Source organism: Heptranchias perlo, chromosome 30 (assembly GCF_035084215.1).
Source record: "Heptranchias perlo isolate sHepPer1 chromosome 30, sHepPer1.hap1, whole genome shotgun sequence".
Lineage (NCBI taxonomy): Eukaryota > Metazoa > Chordata > Chondrichthyes > Hexanchiformes > Hexanchidae > Heptranchias > Heptranchias perlo.
In genome coordinates, this window is record NC_090354.1 from 2,899,433 (window position 1) to 2,912,791 (window position 13,359).

At 48.0% G+C, this 13,359-nt stretch overlaps 1 protein-coding gene across 1 annotated transcript in view; it reads left to right on the plus strand.

Moving 5' to 3' along the window:
• The window catches only part of LOC137300248 (sorting nexin-11-like), a 115,994-nt gene extending 105,542 nt beyond the window's left edge, over window positions 1–10,452 (plus strand). The window contains exon 8 of the mRNA XM_067969365.1: window positions 9,645–10,452. Coding sequence (XP_067825466.1) covers window positions 9,645–9,651 — 7 coding nt within the window. The 3' untranslated portion in view covers window positions 9,652–10,452. The remainder of the gene's footprint in view (window positions 1–9,644) is intronic.
• Window positions 10,453–13,359: the final 2,907 nt, after the last annotated feature.

Below are 13,359 nucleotides of genomic sequence, written 5' to 3' on the forward strand. Positions count from 1 at the left end.
AATTAGGCTCGGTTAGTACTTGGCTGGGAGATCACCTTGGAATACCAGGTGCCCTAGGCTTAACCGCAGGAACTGGAGGGAATAGCGGACATCGGTAATAATAAGTTTATAAGTTTCCTTTGTTTTGTTACGGGGGAGTCCAGAACTAGGGGCCATCAAAATAAGATAGTCTCTAATAAATCCGATAAGGAAATTCAGGAGAAACTTCTTTACCCAGAGAGTGGTGAGAATGTGGAACTCGCTACCACAAGGAGCAGTTGAGGCGAATAGTGTAGATACATTTAAGGGGAAGCTCGATAAACACATGAGGGAGAAAGGAATAGAAGGATATGCTGACAGGGTGAGATGAAGTAGGGAGAGAGGAGGCTCGTGTGGAGCATAAACACCAGCATAGACCAGTTGGGCCGAATGGCCTGTTTCTGTGCTGTACATTCTATTAGTTGTGCACCTCTAAAAAGGGGGCACTTTTGCTTGGTTTTTGTTTGATGACGCTTGGGCAACCCAGTGTCTCCTCATTGATTTGTTTGAAAAAGGCATCATTGGACATACCCCTCTCCCCTCCAACCTCCCATCTCCTACCTCCCAGTCTTACTCACTGACCATTGTGGCTGTGACCGGGAGTAGCTCCTTGCTGCTCCATCGGATGGCGTTCTTGAGCACGGCTGGCTCTGCCTTCTCAGATGGGCAGGGTTAGCTGAGTGAGGCACATATTTTACATTAATATTCATTGCAGTGAGTGTTACGCGTCTCGCTCCCAGCTGACTCTCTCTCTCTCTCGGAGGTGCTATGGGAACCAGACACTCTGCTGCTTTGAACCCCCTTGGCCAATGTTCACGTGTTGGCCTGCACAGTGGAGTCAATTTTCCACTTCTGTCACCTGTCGTTAACGGGGCTGTAACCGTCTATCAGACGAGACATTAAACCGAGGCCCTGTCTGCTCTCTCAGGTGGACGTAAAAGATCCCATGGCCACTATTTCGAAGAAGAGCAGGGGAGTTCTCCCCGTTGTCCTGGCCAATGTTCATCCTTCAACCAACATCACTGAAAAAAACAGATGATCTGGTGATTTTTCTCATTGCTGTTTGTGGGATCTTGCTGTGCGCAAATTGGCTGCCGCGTTTCCTACATTACAACAATGACTACACTTTGAAAGTACTTCATTGGCTGGAAAGCGCTTTGGGACATCCTGAGGTTGTGAAAGGCACTGTATAAATGGGGGTCATTTCTTTCTTCACAGCCTCAATATGGGGTCGGTAGCATTAGCGCCTTGTTAATCCCAGTGTAGTGGTGTTAGGCCCCTTTAAATATGCAAATCAGGATCCTAGGACTCCCCCCCCGCCCCCATGCCATTTCACAAAGAATGTACAGCACAGAAACAGGCCATTCGGCCCAACTGTTCTATGCTGGTGTTTATGCTCCACACGAGCCTCCTTCCTCCCTTCTTCATCTCACCCTATCAGCATATCCTTCTATTCCTCTCTCCCTCATGTGTTTATCCAGCTTCCCCTTAAATGTATCTATGTTTTCCCCTCAACTACTCCTTGTGGGAGCGAGTTCCACATTCTCACCACTCTCTGGGTAAAGAAATTCCTCTTGAATTTCCTTATTGGATTTATTAGAGACTATCTTATTTTGATGGCCCCTAGTTCTGAACTCCCCCCACGAGTGGAATTTTAGGTCGGAGCCTGTGCCATGCTCACTCCAATCAGCTCCATGGGCGATGGCAGAGAAGAGATTTGGTCACAGTATGTTTGGGATTAATTTTGTGGATCTTGGAGGATCAGGAGTGACCCTTCCTGGGGTCAGTAAAACCGGGTGATATCGCGAGTTCAGACCTGCCGATCCTTCATCACCCGTTCCATATGAGGGAACTGAGCAACAACCACTAGCATTTATATCGCGCCTTTAAGGTAAAGCAAAACATCCCAGGACCCTTCACAGGAGCGATTATCAGACAAAATTCGACACCGAGCCACATAAGGAGATATTAGGACAGGTGACTAAAAGCTCGGTCAAAGAGGTAGGTTTTAAGGAGTGTCTTAAAGGAGGAGAGAGAGGTAGCGAGGCGGAGAGGTTTAGGGAGGGAACTCCAGAGCTTAGGGCCGAGGCAGCTGAAGGCACGGCCGCCAATGGTGGAGCGAAGAAAATCGGAGATGTGCAAGAGGCCAGAATTGGAGGAGCGCAGAGATCTTGGAGGGTTGTAGGGCTGGAGGAGGTTACAGAGATAGGGAGGGGGGAGGCCATGGAGGGATTTGAACACAAGGATGAGAATTTTAAGTTTGAGGCGATGCCGGACTGGGAGCCAATGCAGGTCAGCGAGCACAGAATTCCCTGTGAGAACATCAGGGAATCGCATCCAGCCTCATTCAAATCCCTTTTCCATTAATTATAATATTTTAATAAAGATCTTGCACAACATTTTTAACAGTGTTTTAAGCTGGACGAAAGATTTGTCACTTTGCGATTCTCCACCTGGTCGCTCAGCCTTCAATTGCTTAGAACACTAACAGCACGAGAGATGACTTCTGGTCTCTGTCTATTTACTAACCCAGTGGCAGATCTCAGCAGAAGGTTTGCCAGCTGGCAGACTTGTTTAAAACCTGTGTTACTTGCTGTCCTGCAATCAGCGGAGGGAGTTCACACCTTTAAATGACTCACAACTCCCTCGCTTCCAATTTGACTCAAAACAGCAGCTGCTGCCCTGTCAACATCAGCTGGTGTCAAAAAGCTCTCTCTCTGTCTCTGTCAGTTTCTCCCTCACTCTCTCGCTCTCTCTCTGTCTGTCTCACACTCTCAGTCTCTGTCCTTTTCTCTCCCTCTCTCGCTCTCTCTCTCACTTTCAGTCTCTGTCTCTCTCTCTCTTTCTCTCTGTCTTTCTCGCTCTCCCTCTGTCTTTCTCGCTCTCTCTGGCTCACTCTTTCACTCTTTCTCTCTCTCTCTCTCTCTTTGTCTTTCTCTCCCTCTCGCTGTCTCTCTCTCTCATTCTCAGTCGCTGTCTCTCTCTCTCTCTCCGCTCTGTCTCTGTCTCTCTCTCTCCCTGAGCAGTACTCATTCATTTCGAAGCTGGTTTTAAACCCAGAGCAGTCCGAGTTGGACTGATCCCCGGTGAGAGATGTTCGATGTGGATTCCACTCACGGGGAAAACCTTCAAAACTCTCCTGTCACAGGAGCTGGCCAAGTGGCATTAACGCAATTATCACCTCCTCTTTCTTACCCTCTTCTGTCTCCCAAATTCTGTTCCTCCCTTTTGTCTCTTCACTGCCCACTTGACCGTGGGATATTTGGCTGTTTTCTCTGACTGGAGAGTTTTTTTTTATTCATACTTGGGATGTGGGTGTCGCTGGCAAGGCCGGCATTTATTGTCCATCCCTAGTTGCCCTGAGAAGGTGGTGCTGGGCCTCCTTCATGAACCACTGTTAATGGTTTGATGGAACTGGGTATGTTGCTAGGCCAGTCCAGAGGGCAGTTAAGAGTCAACCATGTTGGTGTAGGGACTGGAGTCACATATAGGCCCAGACCGGGTAAGGACGGCAGGTTTCCTTCCCTAAAGGATGTTAATGAACCAGTTGAGGTTTTTACGACAATCTGACAGCTTCGCGGTCACTTTTACTGCTACCAGCTTTTTATTTCCAAATTTTTAAAAATGAATTCAAATTCTCAAACTACCACGGTGAGATGATGAACTTATATTCATCTGGATTATTAGTCCAGGCCTCTGATTACTGGTCCAGTAACATAACCGTTACACTACAGCACCATTTCAAAACTCTGGTGCCAACATCAATGTGAAGCTATTAATATAAGCTGTGAGGAGGACACAAAGAGTCTGCAAAGGGATATAGACAGATTAAGTGAGTGGGCAAGAAGGTGGCAGATGGAGTACAGTGTGGGGAAACGTGAGGTCACTCACTTTAGTAGGAAGAATGGAAAAGCAGAATATTTTTTAAATAGTGAGAAACCATTAAATGTTGGTGTTCAGAGGGATTTGGGTGTCCTTGTACAAGAAACACAGAAAGTTAACAAGCAGGTATAGCAAGCAATTAGGAAGGCAAATGGCATGTTGGCCTTTATTGCAAGAGGGTTGGAGTACAAGAGTAAGGAAGTCTTGCTGCAATTGTACAGGGTTTTAGTGATACCTCACCTGGAGTACTGTGTACAGTTTAGGTCTCCTTATCTAAGGAAGGATGTACTTGCCTTAGAGGCGGTGCAGAGAAGGTTCACTAGGTTAATTCCTGGGATGAGAGGGTTGTCCTATGAGGAGAGGTTGAGTAGAATGGGCCTATACTCTCTGGAGTTTAGAAGCAAGAGAGGTGATCTCATTGAAACATATAAGATTCTGAGAGGGCTTGATAGGGTAGGTAATGAGAAGCTGTTTCCCCTGGCTGGAGAGTCTAGAACTAGGGGACATAGTCTCAGGATAAGGGGTCGGCCATTTAAGACTGAGATAAAGAAGAAATTTCTTCACTCAGAGGGTTGTGCATCTTTGGAATTCTCTACCCCAGAGGGCTGTGGATGCTGAGTCATTGAGTATATTCAAGACTGAGATCAATAGATTTTTGGACTCTAAGGGAATCAAGGGATATGGGGATCGGGCGGGAAAGTGGAGTTGAGGTCGAAGATCAGTCATGATCTGATTGAATGGCGGAGCAGGCTCGAGGGGCAGTACGGCCTACTCCTGTTCCTATTTCTTATGTTCTTATATATACATCTTTAATAAGACCAAACAGAACACACAACACTTACTGAACCTGACACTTTTAATGTTCTTCCTGTTTAGCTAGCAAAGGAAGCCTGGAGTTTGATACCAGAACTGAGAGGTTATAACTATCAGGAAAAACTGAAAAGGTTCTCTGGATTATTAGTCCAGTAACATAACCACTACACCACCATACCCTACAGCTATACAAAGCCCTGGAGCACTGAGTACAGTTCTGGGCAGCGCACCTTAGAAAGGATATATTGGCCTTGGAAGGAGTGTAGCGCAGATTCAGCAGGATGTTACCAGGGCTCCAAGGGTTAGATTATGAGGAGAGATTCCACAAACTAGGCTTGTATTCCCTGGAATATAGAAGGTTAAGGGGTGATTTGATTGAGATTTTTAAGATTTTGAGAGGAATTTATGGGGTAGAGAGAGAGAAACTTTTTCTGCTGGAGGGGGAGTCCAGGACGAGGGGACATAACCTTAAAATCAGAGCCAGGCCATTCAGGAGAGAAGTTAGAAAACACTTCTTCACACAAAGGGTGGTAGAAGTGTGGAACTCTCTCTCACAAAAAGCAGTAGATGCTAGCTCAATTAATCATTTTAAGTTGGAGATTGATAGATTTTTTTTCCAGGGGTATTATGGGATATGGAGCCAAGGCGGGTGAATGGAGTCAGGATACAGATCAACCATTGAATGGCGGATCAGGCTCGAGGGGCTGAATGGCCTCCTCCTGTTCCTATATTCCTATGTTCTACCCATTATGCAGGAAGCAAGATGAATGTTGGGAATCTATCACTACAGGCCGGAGAATTTGATTTTAGAGCCGTCGCTCTCACTCTCACTATTCTGAACCTCCCGAGACCTCCAACACTCTCTCTCCACACAGCTCAGTTCATTTCTGGTCTGTGTACTTCCGCACTTGAGCTAATCAGGCGAGGTTTGAACGAAAGAAATGCTTTTATATATTCTGTTTTACACATTGCAGTGACAAAAGATGTATTGTGTTTAAAATCTTTCCCTCCCATTAGCAGAATCTTCGTCGGAAATGCACAAAGCACTCAGGGGTAAGAGAGAGAGAGAGAGCAGATAGATAACGCAGTGATTAGCAAAATATGGTCACTGACGCCAGATTATTCTGCTCGTTCTAAATAACTACTGACCGGCATCAAAGTAAAAAGATACAAACTTTGGCCCTCAGTCCCCAGACAGGTAGGAAAGCAAACCATTGGAGGGAGTCGAGGCCCCTTTCATCTGGATGTTAATGAAACTGTCAGTGCGTTGTGTGTGCGTTGCAGCTGACATTTGTACAGTGTCCCCAGCTGATCTTTAAGCTTCTGTATTACAGGCTGCACGATCCAATTACACGTGCATTTTAAATTTAGCTGCTGCAACATCACTCCCAGGTAGGATTGACAGTGTCAGGCCAAGGGACTGTGAGATGCTGTGAAACAATTAATCTTAAAACTGCTAATGAGCAAAGATAGGCCAAAAGCATTGGAGCTTTACCCAAGTTTTAACAGTTCTCTCACTCACAGACACTGACATTCTATGTTTCTCTTTCTGTCCTCCATCTCTCTCTCTCTGTCTCTCTGTTCTCTGTCTCTCTGTTCTGTGCTCTTTGTCTCTCTGTTCTCTGTCTCTTTTTCTCTTTGTTCTGTGCGTCTCTGTCTCTTTGTTTTTCTCTGACACTTTTTGTCTCTTTCTTGTGTTTTCCTGACTCTTGGTTTTGCTCTGGCTCCCTTTCTATGTCTGACACTCTCTCTTGTTCTGGGGCAGGGGGTCAGAACAGGCTGAACAGTATCAGTGCCGGTGCTGGTGTTGGAGCCAGTGCCAATGCTGGTGTCAGTGCCAGTGCTGGTGTCAGTGCCAGTGCTAGTGCTGGTGATGGACCCAGTGCTGGTGCTGGTGTCAGTGCCAGTGCTGGTGTCAGTGCCAGTGCTAGTGCTGGTGATGGACCCAGTGCTGGTGCTGGTGTCAGTGCCAGTGCTGGTGTCACCGCCGGTGCTGGCGTTCGAGCCTATGTCAGTGCCGATGTTGGAGCCAGTGCCAGTGCTGGTGTCGGTGCCAGTGCGGGTGTCAGTGCTAGTGCTGGTGTTGGAGCCAGTGCTGGTGCAAGAGCTAGTGCTGGTGCCAGCGCTGGTGTTGGCACCAGTGCCAGTGCTGGTGTTGGAACCAGTGCCAGTGCTGGTGTTGGAGCCAGTGCCAGTGCTGGTGTTGGAGCCAGTCCCAATGCTGGTGTCAGTGCCAGTGCTGGTGTTGGAGCCAGTGCCAGTGCTGGTGTCAGTGCCAGTGCTGGTGTCAGTGCTGGTGTCAGTGCCAGTGCTGGTGTTGGAGCCAGTGCCAGTGCTGGTGTCAGTGCTGGTGTCAGTGCCAGTGCTGGTGTTGGAGCCAGTGCCAATGCTGGTGTCAGTGCCAGTGCTGGTGTTGGAGTCAGAAACACTTCAACCTGAGAACTTGCTCACTCTGTTGCCAAAGGTGAGCCAGTGTGAAAAATGATCTTTATTAGCGCTGCTCTCTCCCCCTGTCTCCTGAAGGTTTCTGCTGGAGTTCAGTTCCATTCGCATCGACAGTGCTCCATCACCTCGCTCCAGTGGCCATTATTCGTGTGTGAACCTGGACAGTGAAGCCCAATCCTACCCTCAAACGACCTCCACACACGCTCACTGGTAATGATCAGAAGCAGGAACCCTGGTTGGTCGTCCCCTTTGCCCAGGTCAGGGACACTGAGGGCAATGGTCTCGCCCTGGCCGACACACATCTAACTGCTCTGTATGGCTCAGCTACTGAATGTTCTGCCATCGAAGGAAGCATCTCCCTCCTCCCCTGGAGGTTCCTCGCTCCTCCTGCAATGGAGTTTCACAAGTGTCGGCAGGTCCTCTGCGCTGAGTGCTGGCAGGCCGTTCAACCGTGGGCGGCATCAGAGACAATCCTGATCCTGTTCTCACCCAAAAACCGCATGCAGGAACGTTCCAGCCGGGGTTACTGGATAGCGAGCACGAGAGGGAAACCAGAGCCAGCTTCCTTTAGGGATGGGGACCTCTGCCTACACTAACCATTGGCACAGGGCACCTCTCCTCCAGCCTGCCTATTATCCAGCTGTTGGTCGTCCCTCCAAACACGCCAGGCAGTGGAATTCTCATTAGGAAACCCATTAATGCCAGTAATGGTCCTTGGGGCAACAAAAAAAAAACAATTGGCACACTAGGCTCATTGAAACTAAGTGCCAGCAGAGAAAGGATTTTTTAAAAAGGCAATGCGGAACTGTCCTTAAAACTAAAAATAAATCTTACCAGTCCCTTTAAACTTATTGCCCCATAAAGCGCGGCGCCTAGCAACCCTGGACACTCATTAAATATGCGCAGGATTTTTTAATCTGGCGCTGACTGACATAATGGTCGGAAAATGAGCCGCAGGGCATAATTAATTCATTTCTGCATCTCATTATAATATCATTATTATAATGACCTAATTATAATTATAGCATTATTATAATGAACCAATTATAATATTATTATAATAATAACCTCATTATAATATTATTATTTTGAGCCCTTGTTTGAGGAATTCCCTGCGTGTGATGTGGAGATCCCAGCGTTGGAAGGCTCCACCCTCTTTTTCTGTTCCGTTACACCCCTTGAATGAGGGCATTAACATCACAAACACCAGCAGCCCTTCCACCCCCCCACAGTCTCCAGGCCTGTCCTGCGTTCTGTGCTGAGTTAGCTGATCTCTCCCAGGTAGATTGGGGATGCTACAATTGGCCTCAACACCACAGAGCTAAGAAGCACGTAGGATCAGGCGGCGTTCCAGCGATCAATCCAGCAACTCCAGCTACAAAGTGCACATGTGTCAGTGAAAGACTGAACTCGGCCGCGATGCCCCCCACGGTCAAATAGCTGGCCGCCACTCACCATCTAGGCTTCCACTCGGGTGAGGTTCTTGCGGGGTGCTGACACCCGTTGGAACTTGTAGCCCAGCAAAAAGTCAGTGCCTTCAGTAGATAAACTGGGAAATTAAAAGATTGGATGTACAGTAAAGAAGGAGAGACTTGCATTTATTCAGCACCTTTCATAACCTCAGGGTGCCCCAAAGTGCTTTACAGCCAATGAAGTGCTTTTGAATTGTAGTCACTGTTGTAATGCAGGAAACATGGCAGCCAATTTGAACACAGCAAGATCCCACAAAATGAGATAATGACCAGATAATCTGTGTTTTAGTGATCTTGGTTGAGGAATAAATATTGGCCCCAGGACAAACTCCCCTGCTCTTCTTTGAAAGAGTAGTTGTTGGATCTGAGAGGGCAGATGAGGCCTTGGTTTAAAGGCACTCTCTGACAGTGCAGCACTCCCTCAGTGACTACAGTGGAATATCAGCCTGGATTATGTACTCAGTTCTCTGGAGCAGGACTTGAACCCACAACCTTCTGACTCAGAGGTAAGAGTGCTACCCACTGAGCCATGGCTAACGCTCCCCTAAGGGTCTGTCGGAATTTCCCACACCTGGCTGGGCCTGTTCCAGGCTTTAATTTCTTGCATTTTCAAGGGCTTTTGTAGGCCATGGTCAGGCACAGGCGAGGAGCTCGGTTTTAACGAAAGCTTTGTCGCAGGTAGGGTACGGCACTCAGAGCTTCCATCAATCACATCTCCGCACTGCTCCGATTCATTAGCAGGGTAAGGGCCTCCACAAACAGCCAGAGAGCAGTGAGACACAAACGGCTGGAAATATTTGATTTCAATCATTGGGCAGATTAGCTACAGGCTGAGGGGCAAGAAGGAACTTGCCTTTAAACTGCTATCAGCTGTTTGATTGAGGTGAGGGCATCCCTTTTTAGGTTAAAAAAATAAATTGTAGGAGCACTTCTTTGAATAGGCGATGACACGTGGATTATATTTAAGATGATGAGGACAGGCCCTGCTCATATTTGTACTGTTTTATTTCACAGGGTGTGAGGAGGAGGTGAAATGATTCACGGGAAGCCTGAGAAGTAGAGGGTTGCCAACCCCTCCAGGATTGTCCTGGAGTCTCCAGGAATTAAAGATTAATCTCCAGGACGCTGCTGCAAACAAACCTGGGAGAAAAACCATAGGGACGTTAAACAAAATCGTGTGTTTTTTTCATTCTCTTTGAACACATTTGCTTATTAGTTATCAAATATATTGGAGGTGTCAAAAAAAGAGGCAGTTTGACTGACTGTCAAAATCATCCAATCGGGTAACGAAGAGTCTGTTCACTTTTCAATTGGCCGTGGGGAGGAGGATGGACGTGTCGGGTGACCAATGACAAGAGTGTGGGGGCGGGGCGATTGGAGGCAGGCGGTCACATGATGAAACCTCCAGGAATACGTCCAACCAGAGTTGGCAACCCCCAATCAAGAAGATCTTATTTGCCAATGCTCGAACTCACTCCGGCTACGTAGAAGGTGCTCACAAGAGGGATTCGGCCGAAGAAGGCCCTTTGGCCCATTCAGCCTCATCCTCTCCCAATACCAGCCCTGCCGTCTCCCTATTACAGCATCGCGCTGTTTCCTAATCGAGTGCAGGGCTCTGGCCTCACCCACCATACTGTCGTTGAGGCCAGCTGTTGCTCGCTCTCTGTGTGTAAAGAAAAACTTTGTGATATCTGCCCTAAACCTCCCTTCATGCCCTGACCCGGTCATCCTGGTCTTAAAAGCTCTGTTCTGGGTTTGCCTTCATTGTAATATTACTGGTTAAAGACACTGAGTCAGAAGGTCATGAATTCAAGCCCCACTCCAAAGATTTGAGCACACTATCCAAGCTAACACTCCCAGTGCCAGTACTGAGGGCGTGCTGCACTGTCAGAGGTTAAACCGAGGCCCCGTCTGCCCTCTCAGGTGGACGTAAAAGATCACATGGTACTACTTTGAAGAAGAGCAGAGGAATTCTCCCCGGTGTCCTGGCCAATGTTTATCCCTCGACCAGTATCATTATATGATGCCTTTCACGACCTCAGGATGTCCCAAGGAGATTTACAGCCAATGAAGTACTTTTGAAGTGTAGTCAATGTAGGAAACTTGGCAGCCAATCTGCTCACAGCAAGATCTCACAAACAGCAATGAAATAAAAGATCAGATAATCTGTTCTTAGTGATGTTGATTGAGTGATAAATATTAGCCAGGACACCAAGGCGAACTCCCCCTGCTTTTCTTCCAATAGTGGCTGTGGGATCTTTTAAGTACGCCTGAGAGGGCAGACGGGGCCTTGGTTTAACGTATCATCTGAAAGACGGCACCTCTGACAGTGCAGCACTCCCTCAGTATTGGCACTGGGAGTGTCGGCCTGGATTATGGCGCTCAGGTCTCTGGAGTGGGACTTGAATCCACGACCTTCTGACTCAGAGGCGAGAGTGCTGCCCAAGGCTGACACCGTACAGTTACAGCTCGGCTCCTGTGGGTTTCAGCTCAACTGATTTTGGCCGTAATACCCAGAATCCTGTTTGCTTTGTTTATCGCCACCTCACAATGTTTGGACTCGGTGAGCAATGAGTGAACTTATACCCCAGGGACCCCTCCAACTCCCCCCTGAACAAGGTCTGTCCCACTCAGGCAGTCCTCGAAGCCTACGCATTTATAAATCACAGAACAATACATGGTGATTACAGATAGTCTTTGCAACTGCCCGTTGCAAATGCGTAGGCTTCGAGGAGTTCCTGACATTTACCTGAGGAAGGAGGAAGCCTCCGAAAGCTTGTAAATTTCAAATAAAATCGTTGGACTATAACTTGGTGTTGTAAAATTGTTTACAATTGTCACCCCCAGTCCATCACCGGCATCTCCACATCATGGCCACTCAGGCAGGTCACCTGCTTCCCATTCCTGCTTCCAACATGCAGCAGCTTGCAAAGTCCGCACTGATTTTCATTTGCTGGTTGAACAAACGTTCAGCCCCAGGGAAGGGTCAGCGATGGAAGGGAAGGGAGCGGCAGAGGAACCGATCTCAAGTTTCCACATGTACACAGAACGCACTGAAGCAGCAGATCGCTGACCTCCATTCCTCACTCTCGCAAATGCTGATCTACTCAATTATTCCTTCAAAACATTTCAGTTTAACACCTTGTTACTCAGAACTCGCCAGACTGAGCCCCTCAGATGGGTTACACGTTTAGACAGGTCCACCCATGACAAACAGAGAGTAAAGGAAATGAAAATCCCACAGACTGAAATAAGGGGTTCCACAGACACTGACTCTCACTGGGGGACAGTTCCACAGACACTGACTCTCACTGGGGGACAGTTCCACAGACACTGACTCTCACTGGGGGACAGTTCCACAGACACTGACTCTCACTGGGAGACAGTTCCATAGACACTGACTCTCACTGGGGGACAGTCCCACACACACTGACTCTCACTGGGAGACAGTTCCACAGACACTGACTCTCACTGGGGGACAGTTCCACAGACACTGACTCTCACTGGGAGACAGTTCCACAGACACTGACTCTCACTGGGGGACAGTTCCACAGACACTGACTCTCACGGGGGTACAGATCCACAGACACTGACTCTCACTGGGGGACAGTTCCACAGACACTGACTCTCACTGGGGTACAGTTCCACAGACACTGACTCTCACTGGGGGACAGTTCCACAGACACTGACTCTCACTGGGGTACAGTTCCACAGACACTGACTCTCACTGGGGTCAGTTCCACAGACACTGACTCTCACTGGGGTCAGTTCCACACGCACTGACTCTCACTGGGGGACAGTTCCACAGACACTGACACTCACTGGGGTACTGAGGCTGTATCTGTCACAATTGTATTTGTCGTAGGGGTACCGGCTGATGAAGCACAAACCGGGAATTGAACTGGGATCGTCCTGGTCCGTATAGCTCAGCTAAGCCTGCTGAACCATCAGGAATTCCTTATTCCACACCGGCCCCTGGGTTAACAGCATGTTTGGAGATCAGTCCCTCCCGGGATCTCAGCCCAGGAAATGGCTGCTGCTGTTCTAGAAGGGGTTAAAATTCTGACCTCGCTGTAACACCCTCTGTCTCAGACAGCCATTTGCAAACACTTGATTTGCTCACAGTTCAGCCCGAGGTGAGAGGTGTTTTCACAGGACATGCAGTGGGGGGAAGCAGAATAAAAGGAGAGAGTTCTGTAAAGATGAGATGGAATTCTGCCTCTCTCTCTGTGACTAATAAATACACGTCAGACAGGAGTTCAAATCAGGGAGCGTCAGAGGCTCCAGGAGTTAAAACCATGGGAACAGCCAGTGAGAGAGGCTGAGATTAAAGAGTCAATTCTCAAAGGGAAACCTCGACAACCTGGGCCTATTTCTGTATTGTGGAGCTCGAGACTTTACGCTGCTCAGCACCAGAGAAAAAAGCCCTAATTTCCAAACATTCTCTTCATAACTCCAAAGGGTACAGTTTTAAAGGGGGCACAGGAACAGAGAGACCTGGGGGTTCATAAACATAAATCTTTGAAGGCGGCAGGACAAGTTGAGAAGGCCGTTTAAAAATATGCGTATTGGGATCCTTGGCTTTATAAACAGAGGCACAGAGCACAAAAGCGAGGAAGTTATAAATCACTGGTTAGGCCTCAGCTGGAGTATTGTGTCCAATTCTGGGCACCGCACTTTAGGAAGGATGTCAAGGCCTTGGAGAGGGTACAGAGGAGATTTACTAGAA